The sequence below is a fragment of the Parasteatoda tepidariorum genome, chromosome 10 (assembly GCF_043381705.1).
Source record: "Parasteatoda tepidariorum isolate YZ-2023 chromosome 10, CAS_Ptep_4.0, whole genome shotgun sequence".
NCBI classification, from domain to species: Eukaryota; Metazoa; Arthropoda; class Arachnida; order Araneae; family Theridiidae; genus Parasteatoda; species Parasteatoda tepidariorum.
This window is the reverse complement of record NC_092213.1, coordinates 50,975,944-51,003,835: the sequence shown is the minus strand read 5'-3', so window position 1 is coordinate 51,003,835 and position 27,892 is coordinate 50,975,944. Positions and strand designations below refer to the sequence as shown.

The 27,892-nt window shown below is 28.2% G+C and overlaps 3 protein-coding genes across 4 annotated transcripts in view; 2 read left to right on the top strand and 1 right to left on the bottom strand.

The window, feature by feature from the left end:
- Window positions 1-5,194, top strand: part of LOC107445474 (uncharacterized) — a 152,677-nt gene extending 147,483 nt beyond the window's left edge. Inside the window, exon 44 of the mRNA XM_071187171.1 lies at window positions 304-5,194. Coding sequence (XP_071043272.1) covers window positions 304-1,784 — 1,481 coding nt within the window. The 3' untranslated portion in view covers window positions 1,785-5,194. The remainder of the gene's footprint in view (window positions 1-303) is intronic.
- On the bottom strand, window positions 1,762-25,336 carry LOC107445482 (F-box protein 42). Of its 2 annotated transcripts, XM_016059877.4 has the most exons (10): window positions 25,062-25,336; window positions 23,450-23,686; window positions 22,552-22,655; window positions 20,752-20,927; window positions 18,133-18,229; window positions 16,821-16,877; window positions 16,129-16,254; window positions 15,058-15,167; window positions 11,733-12,203; window positions 1,762-7,373 (listed from the first exon to the last, which is right to left on the bottom strand). In XM_016059877.4, exons 1-10 carry the CDS (start codon window positions 25,195-25,197, stop codon window positions 7,049-7,051), a joined length of 1,839 nt encoding a protein of 612 aa, XP_015915363.1. In that variant the 5' UTR covers window positions 25,198-25,336; the 3' UTR covers window positions 1,762-7,048. The 2 variants fall into 2 exon arrangements, with proteins under 2 accessions (XP_015915363.1, XP_071043273.1); XM_071187172.1 differs by lacking the exon at window positions 16,821-16,877.
- A 57-nt stretch (window positions 25,337-25,393) lies between these two features.
- The window catches only part of LOC107445470 (ATP synthase-coupling factor 6, mitochondrial), a 6,937-nt gene continuing 4,438 nt past the window's right edge, over window positions 25,394-27,892 (top strand). The window contains exons 1-2 of the mRNA XM_016059861.3: window positions 25,394-25,541; window positions 27,010-27,169. Of these exons, the coding sequence (XP_015915347.1) occupies window positions 27,012-27,169 (158 nt within the window). The 5' untranslated portion in view covers window positions 25,394-25,541; window positions 27,010-27,011. The remainder of the gene's footprint in view (window positions 25,542-27,009; window positions 27,170-27,892) is intronic.

Sequence of the window (27,892 nt, the reverse complement as noted above, 5' to 3'; positions counted from 1 at the left end):
TATTTAATACTTGCAAATTGTGTTAAATATAAGTGAGAGTAAGCATAAATTTAACAATAATCAGCTTGACTGGGAGAAATTTGCAGGCAAATTTGATTTTTCGAAGATAGCACTGCTCTCCACGATAGACTCTGTAAATTCTGCTACCGGTTGTATATATAAATTTTAAAATGAATTTTTCACATAACCCAATAATTTAAACTTCTATAAGAAACCATAAAGGGTATACTTACCTTCGAGGAGCACTATGATAAGTATTTAGCATAGCAACCATGAATTAAATGTCATGATTTTATTTTACAGATTCCTGCACAGTCCCTTATCAAGTAGAAAACATCATCGATGAATGTGCAGGTTTTGGTAATGTCATCAATGAAGACGATCGCTTTTATAAAAAATTCTGGCACTCAAATTTAACAATGAGCTCTAGAGTGCCACCAGAATACAAATACATGACAGCTAAAGACCTCAATGGTTTTCCCTTTTGGGGACAGCTGGATTGGTATGGAGGTGGTGGTTATATTGTACCACTCGTTACTAAACGTTATACTGATGGTGCGAAACTCATATCTAAAATGGACCACCTTGAAAAAACTGGCTGGATCGATAAGGACACGAGAGCTGTTTTTGTTGAATTTGGGACATATAATCCTCAGGTGAATCTTTTCGTGGTGTTAACCATTGTTGCTGAGTTTTTGCCAGGGGGTGGTGTGGTACCTTACTACCACATTGATCCAATCAAACTACTTCATTACCACACAGGAGCTGGACTGTTAATTCTACTCTGCCAAATTGGCTTCATTCTTTTTACAATATACTACACGATTTGCGCATTTGTAAGTGCTTGCAAGCAGGGCAAAAAATATTTTAAGGAATACTGGAATATAGCAGAAATAGCAAACATCTTGGCAGCATACTCGATCATCGGTGTAGAAATCTACAAAATGATCATAACGCAGCAGATTCTAGCTATATTTACAAAAACAGAAGGAACGGGATATATCAAGCTCCAAGAAGCATTGCTACTTGATGAAGCTTTCTGCTACTTAATCGGGTTTTTAATGTCCTTAGCTACTCTGAAATTTCTCAAACTACTTAGATTCAACAAAAGGATTGGGGGCATGATCTCTACTGTCAGGCTGTGCGTTCAAGAACTTAAAGGTTACAGTGTTTGCCTTATTATAACCTTCATTGCTTTTGTCTGTCTCTTCTGGATGACTCTTGGACGAGGTGTTAGGGAATTTTGTTCATTTTTGGCTTCTTTCGAATCTTCAATAAGCATGCTGTTAAAGAAGTTTAATTACCATGATATGGAAGCAGCATCACCTATTTTAGCACCAATAGCATTTTTCACATTTGCTTTAACAGCCTCTGTCATATTGGTGAATATCCTATTAACCATTATTATACAGTCGTTTGAGGATGTTAAGCGTGATACAGCATTACAAAGTGATGCGTATCAACTCATGGAATTCATGATTAGACGACTTAAGTTAATGTTAGGCATTGGCAAAGAACAGAGTCGGATTGCACCGGTAGTCTTTGCGACAGCTAAAAAGGAAGATAACAATATAATAGATTCTTTTAATGGGAAAGTAGATTTATTATTGGATTTTATTAACAGTGTTTATTTGGATGATCAAATGGATATAGAATTTCTTAACAAGTCACGGGCGCAGTTGCAAAACCAACTGATAAACACAGAGCCTAAGAAAAAGAAATATAGACCGAGAAGGATACCAAGATATCAACCACAACAAGTTAAAAAAATCTTGGACTTTTAATCAACAAAATCTTTTTTTTTTCTACTTATCACAGCACAAATTATCTATATATATGTATATAATTTACAATTATTGTGAGATGTATATCTAGAATCACATAATGCATTAAACGTAACATTGAAAAATCACATCAATTTCAAAATTACAATCATTAGAATTGACTCTTTTTACAGGGGTGAGCAATTTTTCATTCTCCAAGCGTGAGCACATAGACAGTAAAGTTAAAGTAATCTACAATATTTTATAACAAATCAGAATCAATTTTAGATTTCAAAAGTTTTAAATTACCACATTGTTTGGTATGCATATTAGAAATACGCATACCAAACAATGTTAACTATCAGTTTGTACATTACTATTAATGTAATATTGTTTTGCATATTTGTAATTAAACTACATAACCATATCGTTTAGTTGACAAAACAATAATAGTTATTAAAAATTTATACTAACAAAGCACTGATACAAATGAAACAAAAATCATTTAATTATTTCCATAATTTCGGAATCACAAATACCTAATAATTTTTTGTTAAACCTTAATAATAATAATAAATTCAAATTTTAAGTTAATTCGTACTTACATTAAATTTTTAAATCTTGGAGAACAGAAAATGACAATTAAGATACTTCACCTCTTAACATTAAGTACATAAACATAAATCAATATAGATGCCTATTTGCATAATAACTTATAAAGCTTTCATATTATATCACTATCTTAGACAAAAATATCATACACTAATATTGCAGAGGTGCAAAAATTCACGGAACCTAATATTTCCTAAAGGAGCAGTTTTTTGGTTTGAAATTTCCCCCAACATTATAGCAAATTTTTTTTTTTTTTATAGTTACAAAATAGCTTTTTCAATTTTTTTTTTTTTTAAAGTTAAGTTTGCATATTGTTAAAAAATTTTAAAAATAAATTTTTCGTTAAGTAAGAAAGAGAAATCATTTGATTTCATGCAGTTCTTAAATAACTTAGCATCAGTGTTAAAAATAATAAAAATTAAAATATATTGAAATAGCAATTCATAAAAATAAATTTATGGTTTCATTCATGAACTAAAGGAATACAAACTAATAAATAGACAAATGTGCATATTTATTTGTGTTACACTTAACAGATCAATAGATTTGACATAAAAGTTAATCACTTAATTTTCTTCTTTAATAGAAAATGTTTTTTGGTAGACGTGTGATGAAAAGCGAGGAAGGAATTTTGTTTATAACGGCAATCCTCGTTTTTATTTCTTGTTAAGACTTTTTTCTGAGTGAATAATTCTCCATTCCAGTCTTCTTTCTTTTTAATTTATTTAAACCCAAATTTATCCTGGGCTGCCTGAATTTCCCCCTAAACTTGTTAGTGTAATCCGACCTATTCTGCACCCCTGTAATCTTGTACAAAGAAATACTTTTTGTTCAACAAGTAAATGCAATTAATGAGTGTAACTTGAGAATTCTCTTGAAACGTTTATGAGATAAACGCATAGTCTGTATAGATATAGAATTATTAAATATTTAAAATACTTCACAAAACACAACTTCTAACAATACAAAAAGAACACAAGTACAACCCATATGAAATAAAAACAGGTGAAAGAGGTGCTATATATTGAGGAAAGAACAATACTGTGACATCAATTCTGACATGCTTTTAAAAAATATTATTCTGATAACTTAAAAATAATAGTGATTGGGTTTAATGCGTTGAAATAAACATATGGCGGATAAATGTTGCTATACACGTTTTCATAAAACTTTACTTTCTCCCTCACCCACTCTTTTTTTAATTTATATAAATTTTTCAGCATTCTTCAATTTTTTTTTAAAAAAATGGCAGACATTTTTAGAATATTTCCAGTATTCTTCTACTCCTATTTCTCAAAAAGGCAACCATTTCAGGTATATTTACAGCATTTTTGACAAGGATTAGAGATAAGTTCTGGGAGTTCAAGCAACCTCTTCTCATAAATCCTAAACACTTTAAATCCAAGACCTCCCACCTGTGACATATAGTATTTTTTTCAGAAAAGAGCCCAAGATTAAACATCACAGATAAAGGTTGAAATCTGTTTCAGTATAAAGGCAAACTTCGCTAAGAGAAAAACCTAATAAACTATCTTATTCGGAATACTTATTTATGGACATAACACCTAATTACTTTTTAAGTTAAATAATTTATAGATAATAATTTACATTAGATTTAATAATTAATAGAAAGTGTATGGAAATCAAGGACAAAATAAAATCGTAAGAATATAGAAATCATAATGAGATTAATGACTTCTATTAGATAAGTTCAAGCCTATGTTGGGCTTATAATTCAAAATCTTTTTATTTCTAAAGATAACAACAACAACAAAATTAAGCACAGAACAAAAAATTTCTGATAAATTAAAGCTACTTTTAAGTAGAATAAGAAAGTTTAATAAGAAAAATTCAATTCACATTTATAAAAAATTTGCAATTTAGAGTATCTTATTTTAAAAAAATTGAGAAACCTATTCCGGACATCTCAGTAAGTGTATCTTTGGTGTAAATGTCAACATAACTTATCATTCTTGAATTAGTCACAGTATTGTCCTCCTTTAATTGTGCTTATAAATGAATAAAAAAATAAGTAACACATGAAAATATTTTTTAAACAATTTATACAGTTCAAGATTAAGCATTATATGTTACATTTTCCTACAATCTTAACCCTCAATATCAAAGGCATGATATTTAAAAACAGCAAACAATGCAATGTCACACTCTCAGAAAAAGTAGAATTAAGTTAAAAAGATAGGTGTAACTTATTTTCCTAATGCTGACATTAAATTCTTAAGATTCTTAAGAAAAGATTTTTTTAACATCCAGTAAACAGACAGGCACAGCAGATCGAACCTTACAATAGTGTACGCTTAAGGAGAAATAGAATTAAATAAGCTGAATTATGGTTTTCAGAAAAGGATTGTAATAAACTAAAAGAATCAAAGAAACTTAATTTCTTGATTTTGGTTATTTTATATTAAATTTAAAAGTTTGATGAGAAATACTGATGCAATTGTTTGCAAATTTATCTCCTTTTCTTAATTTATTCTTTTTTCTTCTATTTGAAAAAAAAAAATTATTAAATTTAGTTCCTTTTTTTTTTTCAATGGCACTTTTATTTCATAAAAATAACAAAATATTAAAGGAATTATGAATTGGACATGTACTTGCAGATTTAAAAAATTATTGCTGTTAAAATAAATATATATATTGCATAGATACTTTCTAAAAATGTTATGAAAGTATCTATAAATCAGTATAGATGTAGTTCATGATCTGAAAACTCAAGTTGGTAAAGTGAAATACTGATGCAATTGTTTGCAAATTTATCTCCCTTTCTTAATTTATTCTCTTTTTTGCTATTTGAAAAGAAATTATTAAATTTTAAACTTTTTTTTTTCAATGGCACTTTAATTTCATAAAAATAACAAATTATTAAGACATGTACTAACAGATTAAAAAAAATTATTGCTGTTAAAATAAATATATATATATTACATAGATATTTTCTAAAAATATTATGAAAGTATCTATAAATCAATATAGATGTAGTTCATGATCTGAAAACTCAAGTTGGTAAAGTGATTTCTCTTCAATACACAATTTTCTCATTGAATAACAAGTGATAAAACATTTTGAGGAGTCACAAAAGCTCATGCAAAAGTATAACATCTGCATAGTTGCTATTTATTGCTTCACAAACCACATAGAAGAAATACCAAAAATACATACAGGAGGTTTATATTTAAAAGAACATTTTTATGGTAAACACATGTATATGGTCTGCAGTAAGATTCTTATTTCAATATTGTGAAAGATTAAAAATTTAAGAATTATTTTAGATTATGGTAAAAAAAAGAAAAGGAAACTGTTTACTTCCCATCCAAAGAAATAGTCAGTAATATACCACACTAAAAGTTTTTACTAACAGTCAAAATTTTGCTTACTTTTGGTGTCATTTCACTGGTTTAGACATGTACGTTAATCAACGTCTTTCTTTTTTCTCTCATTCGGCAAACATAAATTAACATTTGAATTTGAATGAATAGTCATATGTTTCTTAACGGAGGAGCTTTTTCAAAGAACATATTAAATTCCATTTGGATAACACTTAATTTTCAAAGTTTGAGAAAATGCTGCAATTAACTGTAAGTATAGAACAATAATTCATTCTGTTAAGTTTTGGAATAAAAAAAGTTATTTTAACTTCTTGATATTTTTAAATATTCTAAAACTGATTTTTGTAAGTTCCTTGAGTCAATTTATATGTTCCTCAACTAAGTGAACATAAATTGAAACTTATTCTAAAAAATAAAACATCTACTATTTAGAGAACAGTAGATGTGTTATATTTTGAATTTTCAAGTTGCAATTGATTAAAATATATTTGAATACAGAACATTATTTCTCGTAAGATTTTGAATATGACATTTCTCGATAAAAATAGTTGATTTGTTAAGACATTTTTACACAGTCTAAAATTGGTTTTTGCAAGTTTAGTCACTTAATATGTTTTTCAACTAAGTGAACATAAATTAAAACTTATTTTAAAATTTAATACCTCTACTATTTTGAATCCAGTTGATTGAAACATCTTTAAACATAGAACATTATTTATTCTGGTAAGATTTTAAATAAGACATCTTTTAATGAAAAAAGTAGATATACTTGATCTTCCTGACATTTTTACTTAGCCTAAAACTGATTTTTTAAATAACTAAATATGTTCTTCAACTAAGTGAATATAAATTAAAACTTATTCTAAAATTTAATTCATCTAATATTTTAAAAACAGTCAAATTTTGAAATTACAATTGATTGAATTATCCTTAAATACAGAACATTATTTATTCTAATAAAATTTTGAATAACACATTTCTCAATGATGAAAAGTTAATTAGTTAACATCTTCCCGATAATTATAAACATCCTAAAACTTATTTTTGTAAGTTTACTTAATATGTCCTTCAACCAAGATCTCATCTTATTGCCTTTAAATTTACTAGAATATTCATATGTAGCAGCCATTTCATATTAACAACACATATCATTATTGTATTATGATTTTAAAGATAAGCAATAACAGTTTTGAAATCTTTTAGTAAAGCAGACATATCAATCCAAACATTACAACAATTAAATTTATGGGAAAGAACGTCTTCAACAACCTTTTATTTACAACTAAAACTGGTGCAACTCGAAACATGATAAGTCTAGAAATAATTTCATCAAATAACAAATCTTTCAGCAGTCATGTAATGCAAAGAATTAGAAACTACTTCAGGTATGGTTTCTCCTTCCTGTTGAGTAGAGTTCAAATCTTTTTGTATTCCTCCAAACATAATAAGTTCACCTTTACCAAGCACAAGAGAATACAAAATTATTTCTTCGGGAGCGGAGGGAGATTCATTCTTGAGTGGTCGCCAAGTCACATGGCCTTTGGTTGTAGCAGTACTGATATCGAGGACATATAAACACATTGGATTTTTCGAACCACTTACTATGTGAGAATTAGGTTTCTGATATACCTTCTGAGTTGCTAATGTAGGAAAACTATATAAAAATAAAGATATATAAATTTAGAACAGAAAGTTTATTTAAAAATAAAACTGATAAAAACATATTTGATAAATAAAATATATTCCCATCATGAAAGGGTCTGGACATATGAATAAAGCTAACCAACATGAATAAAGTGCAAAAGAAAGCACTAGATAAACGTGTTTAGCCAATAGGGACTGAGGAACTGGTTTAAACAAGATAATAAATGAAGAGAAATAAGAATCCGGTGGGTGGCAATTGAGAATCCTATGTGTGCAAGATGTAGAAATTAAAATATATTTCCAAACATAAAGAAAGAGTGGGATAATAGAATAGGCATTAACTCAATAATTAGAATTTTTCAAAATGTAGAATAATTTCAAAAAGTCAAGGTCAGTGTTGAAAGATTTTAGCAGAAGAAAACTCAAACATAAGATTAAAATTCCAACTCTGTAAGATAGTTAAATATCCTAATTTTCGACTTATCAATTAAGTCAAATTCAAAGTTAATTAAATCAAAGTTTAAGAGTACTTTTAGTTTGCTAAATATTAAAAAAAATTTTTATAAGAAACTAGATAAATACCCAAATTATCAATATAAGGTTGGTGCAATTTAGTTCGTTCACAAAGGTGTAAACTGCTTCAAATTCAAATTTATTCTAACTCTTAGACGTTAGTTAATTGATTTTGGTACAATAAGGGAAAAAAATTAGAACGTTTGTTGGATTGCGTGATTAATTTTCTATAAATAAAATCAATCGTATTAGCAATGAACAGCACTAGCTTTAAGAGAATGGAGTTCACAGATAAAACATCAATTAGAATATATTTTAGACACTGCGATCAAGCGTTAATAAGGTCTTTTTAAAAGATTGATATTATTGTGCTTTATACCCGTGAGTTAGCTTTACTTTATTCAGTATATTTCTATTTTTAAACTAAATTAAGTTTTAGCTTAACATTCATTGGTTCATAATTATTCTAATTTATTCTTTTCAAATATGACAAAAGAAGGTGGATTTTTTTATTCTTTTAGAAACTTTTTTTTATTAAATTTTCACCCAGTTCAATATGGCATGCAGATTAGACATTACTGTTTTAATTAAAATAAAAAAACAGTTGGATATCAATAACAATTTCAATAATTTTTATACATTTTTTCAAACTATATCACTAAATATTAGAACAGAAACTTTCATTATCGAAAAAAAAAATCTCTGAACATCAACAATTTCCCTGATTAAAGGGTGTTCTTTAAAAATACTTTACTGTTCGTTGTTATTTCGGCAACCATTGGCCTTTTGGGAAACAAGTAAGCAAAGTGCCCCGTTCATTTGACAAGAGAGTACCACAAGAGAGAAAAGTACATCTTAGCTCAGAACCCCAGATATAGATGGCAATACCACTAATTACCAAGGCGACTTTGATCTGAAGGGGAAGGAGATTTTCTCTAGATCCCTGTACTCTTGGTAATGCACAGCAACTGATCACAGGATTTTTGATTCCACAGATTTTATGAGCACGTATATTGCATTTACTCAGTGGGTCTACTAGACTAAAGTCCGATTTCGAAGGGTCTTCCAGACCGGAGTCCGATTCTGAATGGTCTTTCAAACTGGAATTCGATTCTGGAAGGACTTCTGAACCCCGGTTCATTCAGACTGGAGTTCGATTCTCTATCTTCTGGGCAAACACTTTACTAAATTACATAATAATAGTTATAAATATATATCTCATTGAAAAAGAATTCTGATATACTAAAAAAAACTAACAAAAAATAATTATTTTCATCTAACAATAAATTGTTAGACAGCAGCGAAACTTTATTGATGAGTATATTTATAGATTCAAATGTTTATATTTGACTGAAGATAAGTGATTACAATTTTTGACAAATCACAATACAGGGATGTGATTGAAAAAAACACAAAAAAGAGGAAGTTTATAACTGTAGCATTAAACGTGCAAAAGAAAAAATTTTATGAATTCAATAGCCAATCTGATAATGATTACATTATTATCTATTCAAATAAATATAAATAAATGGTAATTATGTTCTTAAATAAAATCTTGATTAAAATAATTTTTTTTTAATGATTTAGATAACTTTGAGTAATTATGCATAAGCACGATTTTATGTATCATATCATTTTAAAAAACATTTCTTTAATGGTCAAAGGACCTATATGGACTTTCTCATCAGTTCTTTGTTTTTTCGATGGTCTTTTATTAACATGACTGATCTGTAGACTGCGTTTTGCAGACTTTTAATCATCAGTATTGATAGGACAAGAAAGTTCATTTCTCACACAATTTTTAGAGGCCTTAGATTAAGAATCGCGATGTTGGATTTCAAAATCGCGATGCTTGATTTTAAAATCGCGTGAAAAAGAATTGTGATGCCGGATTTTAAAATCGCGTGAATAAGGCGATATCAGATTTTAAAATCGCGATGTTGGATTTTAAGATTGCGTGAATAAGAATCGCGATGTTCGATTTTATAATAGGGTGAATAAGAATCGCGATGTTGGATTTTAAAATCGCTTGAATAAGAATCGCGATGTTGGATTTTAAAATCGCGTGAATAAGAATCACAATGTTTGATTTTAAAATCGCGTGAATAAGAATCGCGATGTTCAATTTTAAAATAGCTGTAAAAATCACAATATTGAATTGTAAAATCACGTGAATAAGAATCACGATATTGGATTTTAAAAGCACGAAAATACAAATAGCGGTATTGAATTTTTAAATCGCGTAAATAAGAATCACGATGTATAATTTTTAGAGTCCGTGAATACTTATCGCAACGAGTAATGTTTAAACCGCGTATAAATACGAAAATCGATGTTTGATATTACAACCGTGTGATAACGAATCGCAATATTGAAATTTAAAAATATATATGAATACGAATCGCGACATTGGATTTTAAACTAGCGGGAATATGAATCGCGATATTGGGTTTCAAAAACGTTTAAATACAACTCGCATTATTGGGTTTTAAAAACGCTTAAATACAAATCGCGATATTGAATTTTTAAATTGCGTGAATGGGAATTGCGAGTAATGATTTTTAAATCGTGTAAAAACGAATCTCAAAAAGTAACTTTTAAATCAGTTAAATACGAAAATCGATGATTTACATAAAAATCATCTAAATAAGAATCGCAATTTTAGCAGATTCTGGCCCAGTTCCTAATATTTAAAATTCTGTAAATCAGCCAATCAAAAGAAATCAAGTATCAGCGGCCGAAACGAAACTGATTAGAACTTTTTTTCTTTTTTCCAATCTATAGCGGAAGTCGCGGTTGTCAAGGCAACGGCGTACATGCCGAAATTCTACCCATTTTCTTCTGAAGATCATTTTCTCAGGAGGCTACTGCAGGGGGAGGGGGAGTTCATCGCAAGTCCGACTATATCGTTCGTTAGACTCCCCAAAAGTTTTTGGAACATGGTCGGAAATTTTAAAAAGTCTTTCATCCCTGAAAAGATAAGAGAGTAGTGGTGTAGGAGACGGCATTGTTTTACCAAGGTCAACCACTTTTACCCCAGCCAGCAGATTGACATGTGAATAAAGGTTTATTGGGGGCTTCAATACTTTCGCTCCGCAGAAGAAAAAAATTTTCAACAAAATAACATTTATTGCATAAAAATTTTTTCCTCGCGGAAATTTATGAAAAATGAGAGGAAGATATGGAAAAATCTGAAAAAAGCGGAAATCAGCGGATCTGCGGAAGAATCACATCCCTGACAATAACAAATTACATTTAACTTTTCATAAAAATTTGGAAATATTACAGATAGCAAAAGTATAATTAATATAGTAAAACCTAGATCCATGCAGTAATTTTTTCGCTGTATCATATCAAAGGCTTTGAAGCCTTTTGAAAATGTTGGCATCAGTTGCGGTAGCATTATGCCATCTTCAACGGTATTAATTTGCACTTCTTCAGCTTCTACAACAATTTTTTTTAACCAAAAACACTACAAGTTTCAGTATGTTCATCAATTGATGCATAAACATCAAACTTTCTGTTTGAGACATTTTCCCCAAACTACAACAAATCCACATTTTCTTCATCAAAAATAACTTTTTTTTTGAGAAACGTGTTCAATGTTTTTTTAATGTCCATAAAAAATGTTGAGTGGTAGAGGCAGCACTCTGCAATTTTCAAAAGCAAAAAGCAATCGTTATTAACGTTATAAGAATATTATTTGCGAGGGGACCATTAAAACAATATGATACACACACGAAAATTAAAGATATGGGAGTGATGGATCAAGATTCAAGTGTATCTCTAATATTATAAATTAACATAGATACAAATTCATTACTAAAAAAAATAAATATAAATAATAGATTATTACCCAGCTTTGAGATCCTTTATTCTTTGTTCCATACGATCAAGTCCTTCTAACTGCCTCTGCCTATTGTTCCGTGCAAAAGGGTTATTACCTATTATTACAGTAGAATTATTTGGTCTTGATGAGTTCTGAAATGGACCACTGGGTGGGGAACCACCAGAAGGACCAGCCCCTTCAGAATTCTGGTTTGCCAAATTAGAAGGAGGAGATGAACTTCTGATGGCATGTCCAGATGTGGATGGAGAATCAGAGGTTGAGGAATTATTACTGCTGCATGAAGATGAAGAAAAAGAATTTTCTGGGCTACCTGATGCAGATTTTTTCTCAGCATTTTTTTGACCGTATGTGTCATCCTCATCACTACTAGATACCTGAGCTGGACGGGGGTCGGCGGGTCGTTTCAGAACGCCTCTTTTACCATTTACACAAGGATCGAGTTCTGACGATGGCCGTTTAGATGTCTTTGCTTTGGAACTGAAAGATTTTAATTGAACACATGAGTCACTAGCTTTACAATATGCAGTAAATCGATCAAATATCAAAACTGGTTGGAATCAAGTTAACTGCAAGGATTTAAAAATGACTCGAAAATGATACAAAGCTGGTCATTGCAAAAAAACTGATAAAAAGTTTAATATTAAATCTCGCACTCTTTTTTTATTATACCATACGAATATGCAAATGACATATCTAAGTGCTATGTTGTTTCTGTTTTGGCCTTTCTTCAACCTTTAAACACTCTCTTTTTTTTGTGTAAACAATAAACTCTTTTGCATCTTCCAGACATGTTTTAAAATACTCCAATATCCTACAAAACTTATTGGAAAAATATACTATCATCAATTTTATTTAGTAGTATATGTTTAGAATACACTGGAAACACATTATTTTCTTATTTGAATCTTAAAAAAGAAGACATTTGTAATTTTATAGAAGAACCCTTCCATCTTTCAATCACTTTTGTTGAAACTGAGCAAAAATAGGGTTTCCTCTTTTCAAGGAAACCAAATGCTAAAAGAAGCAATTTTTTAACCACCCTTCAGACAATCTGAAAGAACATTTTCCTGAAAGAATATTTTTTGGAAAAGGCTATTGCCTTAGACAGAATATATATATTAGACATAAGGTATTGTCCTAGATTCACCTATACATAGGTGGAACCTATTGCCCTAGGCAGATACAATACATGGATGCAATCTACTGTTCCAGATGGATCTAGTTAATCAACTGTTCTAGATGGATCTAGTTAATCAGAGTCTAGATAAATCGTGCTCTATTATATAGAAATAGCACCTCATTAATGTGGTAAAACTTCTTAAAAACTAATAATATTTTTAAAAACTGAGTACTCAGAGTGAAAAATAAAGAAATGTAAAAAAAAAAAAAATAATAATAATAAATAAAATTTCAAGAAAGAAAATAAAACTTAATTTAAATTTTAATTAAAAAATTAAATGAATTACAAGACCATTTTCAAATTGATAATAAACCTGCTGCAGTAGAATAAAGAATTGAACAGTTTACTATGAAATCTATTTTTATAAAATTTCTAGTTTAAATAAATATTAAATTAAAATGATTGATAGAATGGTGGACAGTTATGAATGACATAGTTTAATAACTAATAATATAATTTAAAATTAAAAAAAGTCAAGCATTTGATTTGAATAATCATATTTTTTTTAAATTTAATATACTCAAGTTTAAATTAAAACAGTACCATGGAAAAGCAGGCAATAGTGTAATTTTATTTATAGTGTGCAAATTAAAAAAAACGGAATTAATAATATGATTTAATAATATGATATACCAAGACTCAATCTTAATTCTTGGAAGACATGGCCTCAAATATGCTAATTAATAGGAGCAAATGATATCTTCAGTTAAGAAATCAGATACAAAAAAAAAAAAAAAAAAAAAAAAAAAAAAAAACACTCTCTCTCTGAAAAAGCATATTTTTCAACAAATTAGGATTCTTGACCCTGAAAATATATATCCACACTCTGGAAAATATGTTTCAAACTAATTGGGCAGGAGTGCGGTCAAAAATTTGGACCTAGATGAGGGTCTTTTATCAGGAGAATTATGAATCCGACTGTAAATAGATATTTTTTCATCAAACTATCTTCGGATAAATTAATTTTATAATTGCGTTCAAAAATATTTTGATTTGTTTAAAAAGTTCAAGATATGGCGAAGTACGCAAAAAGTAAAATTAACCCTTTCGCGACGCAAAGCGCGCTTACCGCTGAGGCCAGCAGTCTCTCTAGCGTGTGTCTCCCCAGGGCCGGAGGGTTTTTTGATGTTAAGCCTAGTTCCATGAAATTACCGAAATATCAGCGCGTTGTTTAATATTGTTCTGTAGAGTATTTAAGTGACATATGCTTTATATATATTTCTATGGATACTTTATTTACTTAAGTTATTTATTGTTTAAATGTAATATAAATATTAATAAGTTTAAATATTTTGCATAATTTCCTCTATTTCCAGCTCAGTTAAAAATTTTCGACGCTTCGACATTCTAACGGTAAAAAGAAAAAAAATTCAAGCCTACAAGATCTAATTATCCACTAAAAACTAATCCGAAAATCGAAGGTAGCGAGAGATAAAAAAAACTCCCTTACTTACTGTAAATAAATATCACGTGCTAATTTAAAGAGCCCTCATAAAACATTCCCCCCTCCACTCCTTCCCCTAAAAACCACGTGAATGTACTTTCATCTTGAGTAGAAGGTCAAATCTACATGTATCTGAAACCATATGGACATACAATGCCATCTTTTGGAAGAAATTTCATTTTTTAAAACGTTCCGAAACGCTGGCACAAATAAGTGACGGTCGGGGGTGAACGAGAAAACTCTCTGACACGCGGGTGTGTCGGCCGGGAAGTGAGCGCGTTTCTTGCTGTCACATATATGTGACAGTCGGCTCGAAAGGGTTAACATTTAGAGGTCATAACTTTTTATCACTTTTCTGACCTAACTATTGGAACCATATTTTCCAGTTTTTGGCAATCTCATATACTTTGATTATCAAGAGCGAAAGTCCGTAGAAAAAAAAGGTATATTCCTTCAGTGAAAGTATATTTATATGTTTCCCTTTGTATCTTAAAATATTATCTGCCCTAATTAATTAGCATATTTGAAATCAAGCCCTCAAACAATTGATTCTTGGTACATGAAAATCAATCAACTGATCAAAAATTATTCCGGGTGTTCCATTTTTAATTTTGTGCACTCCACATTTTTCCTCCATCAAAGACATAAATAAATATTTACTATAAAAGAAATAATAATGTAAATTTTAACAAAAAAAAATGTCATACTTTCGAGGTGGAACCCAAATGCGAGATGGTGCTCGCAATAGATGAGGTAATGAAGAAGCAGATGTTCGAGAGCGTTGAGTTTTACTCATGACAACCACCTGGCTACCAACCTGACGTATAAAAAAGAAACATGGATTAAAGACTATACTTTATAGATAAAATATATATCGATATATAGATAATAATACACAATATACAGCATAGATTAAAGAAGCAAAGATGGTATTAAAAAAATGTATGATAATGATGGATATATACATATAAAAAAAAAGAAAAGAAAAAGAAAGAAACACTTTCACTAAAGGAAATGTAAATTTTAATTAGCTATAAAATTGTATGTAGTGCAAAAAATAATTAAAACATAAAATAAAAACATGGCAATTTATATAAAAAAATTTCTCTATTATCATAAACAAAATAAAAAAGGTAAAAAAATTTGTACTATTTGTCAAAACCACAGGCATAAATATTTAACATTAAATATGAAAGATATACAAAATTATGAATTGAAGCAAAAACAACATTTTGCAATATTCACAGAAAAATAGGGAAAACTAAACATGACTAAATTATTTAATCACATTACTAAATTATTGAACTGCATTCAGCAATAACAAATCTTAGAACTAAAAATCAATAAGAATGGGTTTTACAATTCAAATGCATTCAAGTAATAAATACCACAATTACAAACTTATAAAAAGGGTAGATATCAATATGTAGATAATAATTTCATTATATAAGGTGGACTTAGTATATAAACATCAAGCAATATTCACTTTCTTTTAACATGCATAAAATTATTGAACTGCATTCAGCAATAACAAATCTTAAAACTAAAAATCAATAAGAATGGGTTTTACAATTCAAATGCATTCAAGTAATAAATACTACAATTACAAACTTATAAAAAGGGTAGATATCAATATGTGGATAATAACTTCATTATATAAGGTGAACTTAGTATATAAACATCAGCAATATTCATTATGCATAAAATTAAACATTAGAAATTAAATAGTACAATAATAGCTTATTTAAAATTGCTATGTTTGGTTAAAATGTCATTACTTTGCAAGCAGGATGAAAGGCAACATGAGGAGCGGCATTTTCTTTGGATTTAACTTCCATTTCTTGCCATTCCCACAGTCCATCTGAACGGTTATTCATTTTTAAAAGCCAAATATCAGTGTAGAGCTAGATTGGAGATACAAAAATATAAAATACTGCATTTGAAATTAAAAATAAAATATATACCCTCCAGAGATTTGTACAAAATATTCTTTTCCATTAGTTGCATACTAGAGTTCAATTTTGAAAAGAAACAGAATTTCAATAAAACTTCATCTCTCCCCCTATAGTTAAATTATTCATATGTTGTGGCGGACAAAATTCTTTTAACTACTGCTTATTAAACTATATACGTAACAGACTCATTTTGCAATGAGAAAATATTTTCTAAAACTATAAAATTTCTTAATTTTAGAAAATATTGTTGTTGGAAGGTACAAAATAAGCAATAAAACAAAAATTGATATATCTTATAAATTATCTAAGTTACCCCAAGATTCATAAACGTTTGTATTACAGAGCAGGCAAGATACATAAACACTTGTAATCTTTAAACAGAAAGAGGATTAACTTCTAAGTTAACTTCCTAGATCGCTAAACAAACATTTATGAATGGTGTATCTCTCTTGTATGTTTATAAATCTGGGGTAAAAATTTAATCAAGCTTACTTTATTAAAAATAAAAAAATTACCATATTAGGGCCACCACAGCCACCAATGATTAGCAAATGATGGCGATCAATGGCAATCTGAAAACAATAATAACATTAAAAAATTGCATTTTCCAATTTCATAAGAAAATTTTTAATACTCCCACTTTATATTCAAAATTTAATTGCGTTAATTTTAATTATTCACATTAATTCTAAAAAATTCAAAAATACTAAATCATAAGAATGTGCTGATAAGAAAATTTTTGCTATCAAGCTTTTAGAGAAGTTTATCGAAGACTAACTTTGCAAAAATTCTTTAAAAAACAGAATAAAAAAAAAAATAAGAACAGATATTATTTTTTTTCGAACTAAACATGCTCCTTTCCATGTCTTTTCCTTTTTGCATATAAAAGCTATATAAATATTTTTCATTAAAAAAGATTAAAAATAATTAATAAATTCTAATAGCTTTTTCTGAAGTGCCATTTACACTTACTCAATTTTCCGTCACTTTCATAAGTTTGAAAACTTTTTAAAAGTTAAAAAATTGTTGTTATGTTACATTATTATTTTGAAAAGGTACTAAAAATTGGAGTAAGAGGAAATGGATATATTTCCAATAATTATTTTAACAAAAACTATAAGAACTGAATTAAATAAAAAATGAGTTATATGCCTTAAGAACTGCAAACCAAACATTTAGAAATGAAGAGCTTTTCCAGATTACAGCTTTTTTTTACAAAGAATATGCTATTTTCGTAACTGCTGTGAGTTTGCAACAGTTAGTCATGACTATTAAGTCAAGTTAAGCTCATCTAAAGCCAGAGTTTCTATGTTTATTTTTAAAATGGCACAAAACGTCAATATGGAAAAAAGCTACAGTTTTGTGAAAATTTAGAGCATTTGTGCTATAATTTTTTAATATTTAAAAACTTACTCCTATGCTGCATTGCCTGAACTCATAAAAACTTACGAAAATTGAGAATAAGGCAATAATTTCGATAATTTTTATATAGGTGGAAAAATTTTGCCAAATTGTGGATTTTTAAAAAAGTTCAATAACTTTTAAAACATTTAAGCTATTTGTCCATTCTAAAGTCTAGATAGTTTTTCACAAGATGCAAAGACTTAATATGTGACTTTCAAACACTTAATATGTGGCTTTTTTTATTTTCCTTGGCGACATATCTTTGAAAAACCACGTTAATTATCTCAAAGGCTAAAACTAACAAATTTTTTTAGCAAATTTCAATTAAAACCATAAAAGCAATTTTTGCATCAAATAAAAATAAAATGCTATAAAAGATTATTTACATTAGTTCTAAATTTTATTAAATAATTTTATTTATACCTGCGAATGACCATAACGTTGTGGGGGTAGTGTTTCTGTAGTTTCCTGCTTTTGCCACTTATAGGTTTTCAGATCTAGCGTCCAAACATCACTTGAACTATAAAAAAATTTAGTAGGATATCAACTGTGTTGTATAAAAATAAAATAACAGTTCAACAAAAAAAAAAAGCTAATCTAACAAATATAACTTATTAAAGATCCATCCTCTTAAAAAAGATCCTACTTATTCCATTTTAATTAAAGGAAAAATACATATATACAATTTCAGTATTTATCCATCTCGGGAGCTGTAAAAAACACATAACCACATTCCCTTTATTAGTATGACTTAGTATACTGTTTTGTTTCTTTTTCAAATTTTTAAAAGCAGAGCAAAGGAATTACATTTTCTGTAATTCATTACCCAGCATTTAATTAAAAGAAAGGTTGCTTAAAAATAAAACAAATGCCAATTTTTTATTTCGCTGGCTGTATTTAATACAGTAGAACCTGTAAAAGTGACCACCTGGGTAAAGTGAACGCCTGAGAAAGGTGACCATTTTCTACTAGTTTTATTTCAAGAGTCCTTTTTAAAGAGTCTTCGTAAAGTGAGCACCTCTATATAGTGACCATTTGACTTGGTCCCGAGGGTGGTCAATTTAGACAGGTTCCACTGTATATAATACCAAAACAATAAATAAATAAAATTAAACTTAATATTTATATTAAATATATGAATTTCTAACAAGTTATAAATTTGCTTTGAACTATAATTCTGTTACAGAAGAATAGAATTAGTCTGAAAGGCAAAAATAAATCTGTGGTGCTCGCTGCTACTGGGTAGTTGGCTGATTCAAGAAGTATTTTTGTGAAGAGGTGTATAGAACCTGTTACAAGAAAACATTTTTCAGATTCTCTGTAAAGAAATGTGAATTACCCTTTATAGGACAATAATCTAAGGAGTTTAAATATGTATGATGGTCTAAAAAATTTCCTGCTATTATAATTAATTATGTAATTGCATAAAAGATTGTCTGAACTGATGGCATAGTTAGGGTCTTGTTTTGAGTTAGAAATGATAAAATCTTCCTGATTTCTTAAATGTCATTTTTTTATAGTATTTAGATCTTTAATTAAACAAGATATGGGACAATAAACTAATTAACACTTAGTACAATACACTAATTAAAATTTTGTGATATTTTTGAACAATTTGATTCATTTAAATTTGCTTGATTGTATCTAGTTGCCAAATTTTAAACTTTTTCAAAACTATAATAACAATTCTGAAAACATTAAAATTATTTACAATCTTTGTAACCAGATTTTATAGAACATTTTTATGAATAAAATGAAATAAAAATATTAAAAAAATATGAACTAGTTACTTAACAAATAATAACTGAAGAGGACCCTTAATAAAACTAAACAAGTTGATCATTATTGGTGATGGAATAAAAACAAAGTTTACATAATAATTCAACAACTTAATTAACACAGCCATTTTTTTAATTTGAGATATTTTAAATTGAAATTAAAAAAATTCACCCCGTTTAAAAAAATGACTGCTCATTATTAAAATTAAAATATTCAACAAAAGTAAGACTTATAAAATTGACTTCATGTTAATAATAGTAGATTTAGCGGTACAGGCTTAAAGTTGAAGCGAAATTTAGAATTTATTCATTTTCTCATTTTTATATTATATTTCACAATTAGATAATACTCCATATTACCCCTTCTCAAAGCTATTATACTTTTTTAACCCAGTGGTGTTACACGTAAGTTTCATTTGAGGGAATAAAACTAAAATTTTCTTTTTTTAATTCTCTCAAATAGTCATGCACATTGAAAACCTCAATGATGTACCCCTTTTTCTAGCGACAAACTGTTTTCCTATTTTACGATAGCAATTTTCCAAGATTAAAACTTTATTTTATGTCCACTAAATCAATGATTAAGTAAAACTCTAATAAATTTAGAGAAAATAAAGGAATATTGTAACAATCGCAGAAGACCTTTTTTATACAACCTTTTGATTGGAACTTACATTCAACTTGTTAAGAAGGAATCTACACTGAATATAAAAATTCAGCATTGAGTAAAGAAAAAAATTAAAAATTATTAATTTGTTTTCCTTTACTGCTTTGTTCCTTTGTTAAATCCACTAAAACATTTTCGCTCCTTTTACCAGCAGTTTGACAATTAATAAAAAAGGAATCGTTCTATATTCATAAACATAAAAATGTCACAAAAATCATTAAAAAAAAGTATTATGGCTTAAAACTTTCTTAAGACCAGAAAAAAAAATTCTGATCAACTGATTAAATAGTTTTTGATATATTTTGGGCACCAGCTTTAAAAACTCACTTTAAAAAATATGTTTATAGTTCTAAAATAGCTAAAAAATTATACAACTTTATCGCAAAAAGTAATAAAATGTTCTTCACAAATAAGATAATTTACTGGCAAATCGTTTGCTAAAAAAATTTGCTCGCTTCTGCACTTTTCTTAAAATTTCTAAACAATTCAGGAATATATAAGAAAGATTAGGTAGAACTTAGTTTTAAAAACATCAAATGGAAATAAATGTAAAAATAAATTCTTTTAAGTCTTTTTAAATGCAAAAATAAATTTTACTTTTGAAAAGGTCCATCACAGGTTTGCCTTTGCAAGCCACCAAAAACTACCATTAAATCACCATGAACAGTAGCAGAATGGCCAGCCATAGCAGGACAACTAGTAGCTGAAGTAATCTGAGTCCATCTATTGGTCCTTGTATTATATACATGGATCTGGTTAAACATTCTCCATACCTAGAGAAGTAGAAGAGGATAAAATTAATAAGGCTATAGAATGAAGAAAATGGAAATAATCATAAAGTTGGTACTTGATATGAAGTCGATAGTAGTTCTAACAAAAACTAATATTGTAATTGAACAAACATTAACAAGCAGGAAGAGCTTAAAAAAATGTATGCTTTTCATTGAGGTAACACAAGTTACAGTTCTGATGATAACAGAATGATTTGCATAGTGCCCCTACTTGATTCTGCAAGACTTAGTAAATTACAGGTACTTGCATATTTTTGGGTCTCTCTCTACTAAAGATGGGTCTCTATTTAAGATATGAATTCTTAACCTCTTCATCTATCAATTATTGTTCGTATTTATAATATTATTTTATTTATTGATAGACAAAAAAAAAAAAAAAGAATTTAAAATAAAGAAGAGTTATAATAGTAATATTTGAATTAGGACAAATCAAACATCTGCATCAAGGAAAAGAAAAGATATAATTTAATACCCTATTGGCCATTAATAACAAAGAAAAAGAAATTTATTATACATATTTAAAGTTTGGTTTTAATTCTACCAACACAGCTGTTGCTCTATTTTTTCTGCACTGAAGTACTACATGTCCAAGGAGACGCATTAAAACTTATTTACTCCTCGAATATTTTTAGCGTGTTTGACGCGTTTCAACCCACAAGAGCAATCACTGGTCCTAAATTCCACCTTTAACAGTCATCATGTAAAATGTCCACTACAATGATAGATGGATAATGAATAAGAGTTTCTTTGTGGTCAGGCAAAACATGCAAAATTTTTGTGAGTATTCTTCACCGGCAATGAAAATGTGTATTAGTTTCATTCAAAAAGCTCTTCAGAAAGACAAGTGTGTTCCCATTCGTAATATAGTAGTTCCCTTATCTTATGGGTTGAGTTCAAAATTACAAAACTATGCATGTGAACAGTCATCTGAAATGAATCAGTTGTTCAACTCTGCATATAAAATACCAACTATAAAAAATAATTAATCTTTCAAATATTTTTATCTGTTTGACAGCTTTGACAATGTTTTATGCAGCATTAAAAACTTAAATAAACTTATCCAAATAAGCTTTATCAATTTTTAAATTTCAAACATTTAATAATAGTTAACAAATCAGTTGTGATTTGCAAAAAGACATGCCTTCTCCCCTTATTGCCCATGAACTTGCTAGTGCACACAGATAGGCAGCATTTATTTTCAATAAATTATTTATTTTACATTGCATCACATCAGAAATTTGCACTTAGAAAAGCTGAGAGTGAGAGTTCCAAAATTAAAAGAAGATAATTAACAATAATTATTACTTGCATATTTATTCCTTTAAAAAACTTTAGAGCTGAAAACAATACATTATAAAACATTATTGATAATTCACTACTATAGAAAAAACTAATTGGCTGATAGGATTGGTTTAAAAAATATTGTTTAAATCGAGCAGCTAGGAAATAAGATTTAGGAATTTTTTAAGATTCATTTGCATGCTTGTTTAGGAGTCTTACAATTCTAAAAATTAAAAAGGCATAAAAAAATTTACAACATTAGAACTAAAGAAATTATCTTAAAATTCAGTATAACAATATCAATACAAGAAAAAAACTAACAAACCTGATGAAGTGGATAAGGAGCTGTGTGAGTCCACCCTCCAAATAAAATAAGGTTTTCTCCATAATTTACAAGTGTTGCACAAGCTTTGGGAGGAGGATAAGTACCTATCAAAATAAAACAAATATAGATTAATCACCTCTTCTAACTCAAATAATCATTACACAGATCAAAATTAAGTGGTTAATAAGTTCAAATGTCACACTATTGTATTGATATATTTTGCTTTGGCTATATTAATATGTACAATATTAGAAAGCACTCTTCTTTGCGGATATAATCGTGTGAGCTGATGAAAAGATCACATCTTTCTGGATTTTTAAAAAAAATTGTTTCCTTTTTTCGGAATTTTTTTCCCCTTTTTTTTCATTGTTCTGTAATTTTTCCCATGTTTTCTCTACATTTTGAACTTATTTTATGAGTTCTATTTACTTGCAGCCTATGCGCAATAAATGAAACTAATTGTTTTTCTTAATTTTCATCGTGTTTTTTTTTGTATATATATATATGAAATGAGCTAGCAAAATATTTGTCTAGACCTGTGACTGTCTAATCGCCACTCAGAGGAAGATCTTTGGTCTCCTCTGAGCTGATGAATGTAAACATAAAAGTTTTTGAAAAATTTGGTAGCTCTTTTCATTTGTAACACTATACTATTTAAAAATGATACAATAGCTCAAAAACTTCACTAGTTTAACTACCATTGGTATAAACTCATTAGAGGCTTACTATATAATGTAAAACATACACACTAATTTAGAATTTTGGCCATGCCTTTTTTTTTTCAACAAGATGAAAATTAAATTGAAATAGTTGACTTTTTGTGATATTTACATTGAAAGCAATGAATAATAATAAAACAAACTTTACTACGACAAAATACAGATAACAATAATTTTACCTGTTGCAAGAGGTCTGATCCAACATCGTGTTCCTAAATCTAACCGCCATAGGTCATTGAAAGTAGTGTTAGCAGTAGTACAGCCACCAAATATATACATAGAATTCTCACAACAACAAGCACTGTGAGAATACCTTTTTGATATGGTTGGCCCCGGATCAGCTACTTGATGAACCCATTGCACAGCCATGTTGCAAACAGCATTATAAAAATCTCTCTGCGTCTTACGAATAACATCTAAAAATAGAGAATATTAAATAATTTATATAACTTAAAAATTTAATATTCTGCAAAACAAATAAGCCCATTTTCAAAGAAAAGCTAAGTTCTGGATCAACACTAAATCCTAACCAAGCTGGGAATTAAATTTTGTTACTTGCAATTCATAAGTGAAACAGTTACGCAAGTGAAATTGTTAAGAGGCCTCTTTTCTTATTATCTTAGAATATGGGTAAAATTTTTGATTCTTTATATTTTTTAAATGTTTTTTAATCAAACTGAAGGTGATAGAAGAATATTTAGCAAAATTATATTCATTAAAAAAGAGTAGGAAATAAAGGTGTTGATTCATCAGAGTGGGAGTAATAGTGCTAGATATTTTTAGAAACTCTTAAGTTTTTTTTTTTTCAATGCAAAGCAATATAATTAAATGGTTAGTTATTTTTAAAGGGTAATTTACAATTGTACATCTGTTTATTTTTGATTTTTTTTTTAGTTTACTTTCGTTGTTAAAAGGAAAAAGGATTTAAATGATACTGAAGAATGTTCTTACTGAAAATTACAAAAAAACAATAATATTTAACAAATATCTAAAGTAGACTACATTTAACACGTAATTACCTAAAAAAAATGCTAATTTGTATCGTGTCATTTTTCAAATTAATATATAAAAATAATAAAAGAATGCCCACTATATTTATTTATTCAAATTGGCGATCACATAATAATTTACGTATATATAAAAATAATAAAAGAATGCCCACTATATTTATTTAATCAAATTGGCGATCATAATAATTTACGTACCTCAAAGGATACTACAGAACAGATATTTATTTAACATCAGTTTATTCGTGAAAATTAAATAAAGATGAATAGCAGTAAAGAATCTGTATTATGAAATTTAGTCTTTAAACAGAAGGGTCAGTAATGAGAAGATATTAATAATCTGTACTCATTTTCAGTGGTCAGTTTATATGTCTCTATTAGATTTCTATAAAAACATTTACATTTTTAATTATACATAATAAATTTTATATGTTATAGAATTTTTTAGAAACTAGAATTTTTTATTGTAAATATTGCAAAATAAGAAAAAGATTGCCAATATTTATTTCCTTATATATCTTTTTTCAATATCATTTTCTTATGTCAATATTGAGTTATTTTATCAATTTTTAATACCATATAGTCACAATAAACGTATAATTGGGAATATTTTATGTGTGTTTATTATAAGTAAACAAAAGGCAAGCCTTAAATGTAATAACTATATGTCTTTGTATATAGACTAATCTAATTAAACAAAATGAAGAGCAAAATTTTAAACAAAGATTAATAAAGATAATTAAATAAAGTACTATCGTTGTAAGAAGTAGGAGGAAAAATTTACCATAAACATAGCGATACCAAGCTTTATTAACTTGCATACATTCTTTAAGGTCTTTATATGGTGACAAGTAACTTAAAATGTATTCAATAATTGGATCTGGCAAATCTTCTATAGTAGCTGACCTACTGTCCTTCATTTTAAAAATGATTTAGTAAACTTCGACGTTTAGAACATTAAATAATTTTAATTCGAATATAAAGTTATACTAACAAAACTGTATTTTATTAAAATACTTTAACTCGCCATTGTCGCCAAACAGAGCGAAGACTTCAGGTTGCCATATCATATGGTCTTAAAATAAAATAAATTTATTAAGACTGAGGTAGCCGAGATATAAAAGCTCCGATCCGAAATCAAAGCTAACTGAAACCCGTTACAGAAATAGGCAGTGGGAAACGTAAGATTAAAGCTAAAACCTAGAGACGACCTTTTGGAAAGTTTGCTTATTATTTAAAGAGTAGTTAAAATTCTTTATAAAAGGTTTCGTATCTTTTTTTATTATTATTGTATCTTATTAATTGAATAATGTATCACATTTATTTTACTGCGTAGTAATTTAAACTTAACATTGTTAATTGTGCCTGAATCATGCTTTAGTAACAAGTATTTCTGATAAAAACTCCTATTGCATTCACTATTAACTGATTCAGGCTTTGCATTTTCTGCTAAAACAAAATATAGATAGCTTAATTCATATTTACTTCCTAATGCGACATGCTTAATATTGCTAAATCACTCATAAGTTTATATTTTGTGCTTTCTTCCACCTACTTTTCTGCTTGCATCTATTTATGATATTTTACAATGATTATCACGCTCATATCTTTTTATTGCATACAATGCCGTTATTTAAGGATTCACATCGGGCCCCTTAAGTTTATCACATTTAGTTTTTTTTTTTTTATAACTGATCTGTTGAAAAAAATATTAGCTAGAAAGGAAGATTGAGATGAAATATTAAAAGAAATAATTAGTTCAGCCATATGTCTCATCAATAACGACATGTTTCAAATGATGGAATAATACATTCTTGTAGAAGGGGACTTCTAAGGACAGTGTTTTCATCATAGAAAAAAAAAAGGGGGTGAGAATTTCTCACCTTTCTGAAAAACAGGCTTCAACAAAGAACTTGAACAGCGTTTACGAAATTAAAAGTTTCAGGGGAATGAGCTATTATCCCCTTATGTTTGTTTGTTTTTGGATTTAAAAAAGATTGAATCAATCATGAGCGTTGAATATGATGCCTGGCAGGAAATTAATTTTAATGTTGGGACAGAAGACTTCGTCTCTCAAAAAGCATGAGTAGTAACCTTAAACTTTCAATACTAATAATATATTAATGCTTTCATAATAATGTATTTGTTTTTCAACCTGAAAATAAAATCATTTTTAAAAAAACGTTTCAAAACTAAACTTTTTTTACACTGAAATAAGGATAAGCCCAGGGTACCGAGAAACATAACAACGTCTCTGGTGGCATAAAATTCAATCTATCTTTTAAACTTAATGTTAATACCTTAAAGAGCTCCAAATAAACAATAACTTTTGAAAAAGCAAGAAAATTAGAAATATGTGGTTAATTATTTTCTTTAAAATATTTTAACAGTATCGCCATGCTTTAAGGAATTACATTTAGGGGGATAACTGATAAGATTATAAACCGACCCCTTCCCCACTTTAGCTTTTTGAAAATTTCTAAAAATTCTCAGTTTATATTGGGAAATATATGGTAGTATCTTATATTTGCTAGTCCTTTTTACCAGTGACTATCTTTGTCTTTTATTGAATTGTACAAGATCTCATTTTTATTTTAAGAAATTTTGGGTTATCAAGAATCTGTCTAATCTGAGTTATAAAATTTAAATAAAGTAAAATTTAATTTTAAGACTAGTAGCATACCATGCTATAAACTTGGATTTGCTAATAAAACATGTCAATAATTTTTCAGCCATGAATTCTGTAAGAGTTCTCAAAAAAGCTGCTTCCACTGGTTCTCTATGTCTTCAAAGGAATATTGGTATTTGCTCAGTTTTGTATGCAAAAACTCCAACAGATCCAATTCAAAAGTTATTTCAAGAGAAACTTAAAGAATACACTAGACTTAGCAGGTACTATATTTTAATGGTGTTTATTTTGGACTTAATTATTTTATTGCTGTTAAGAATTTTGATTTCATCAAAATTTGTTGGATTTTTAATTTTATTTTTGTTGCTCTAACGACGTAAATTTCTGAAGACTGATCAGTAGACAAATAATATCTTTCCTTTATTTTAATAAAATCTCAAAATTTCCTCATATCTGTGGATAAATAATGAGCAAAATCAATAAAATGTATCTTAAATTTTATTTTAATAATATTTTTTTTTTTACAAATATTTGTTGAAATGAGTAAAGATAATTTAACTTGCTAAACTATTTACTTGCTAAATTATTTGATGCTATACTATTTTTTATTCAATAGTGAAGCAAATAAATTTCTCAGTAAATAAAAAGTTACATTTTTCTTAATTTAATGTAAATAACATTTTAGAATAATGGCATAATTTACCAGGATTGGGTTTTTGACGTCAAAAAGTGGTTTTTGACATGACAAGGGTATAATACTGGTTAAAACCGTCAAAAACTGAAGTTTGCCAAGAAAATATATAAACTTCAAAACTACCAACAGTTGCCATGCATTATATTGAAATTTAATTATACTATAGGTAATCAGCAGGTTTTAAAATATTTTTTAATTAAAATTAAGGTAAAATAACAGATTTAAAATCTCAGAAATTTATATTCAAATGCATGTGCAGAAAAATTTTGCACAAAAATTGTTTAAATATTTA

Bases quoted from the DNA above. Each gene is read 5' to 3' on its own strand.
- LOC107445482 (XM_016059877.4), bottom strand. From the start codon at position 25,197: ATGAAGGACAGTAGGTCAGCTACTATAGAAGATTTGCCAGATCCAATT. The intron at 20,928-22,551 runs GTTTGTTAGTTT...CTACTTCTCTAG, and splicing joins CTCCTTATCCACTTCATCAG to GTATGGAGAATGTTTAACCA. The intron at 18,230-20,751 runs GTAAAATTTATT...ATTTTTTTATAG, and splicing joins TGTGATGGACCTTTTCAAAA to TTCAAGTGATGTTTGGACGC.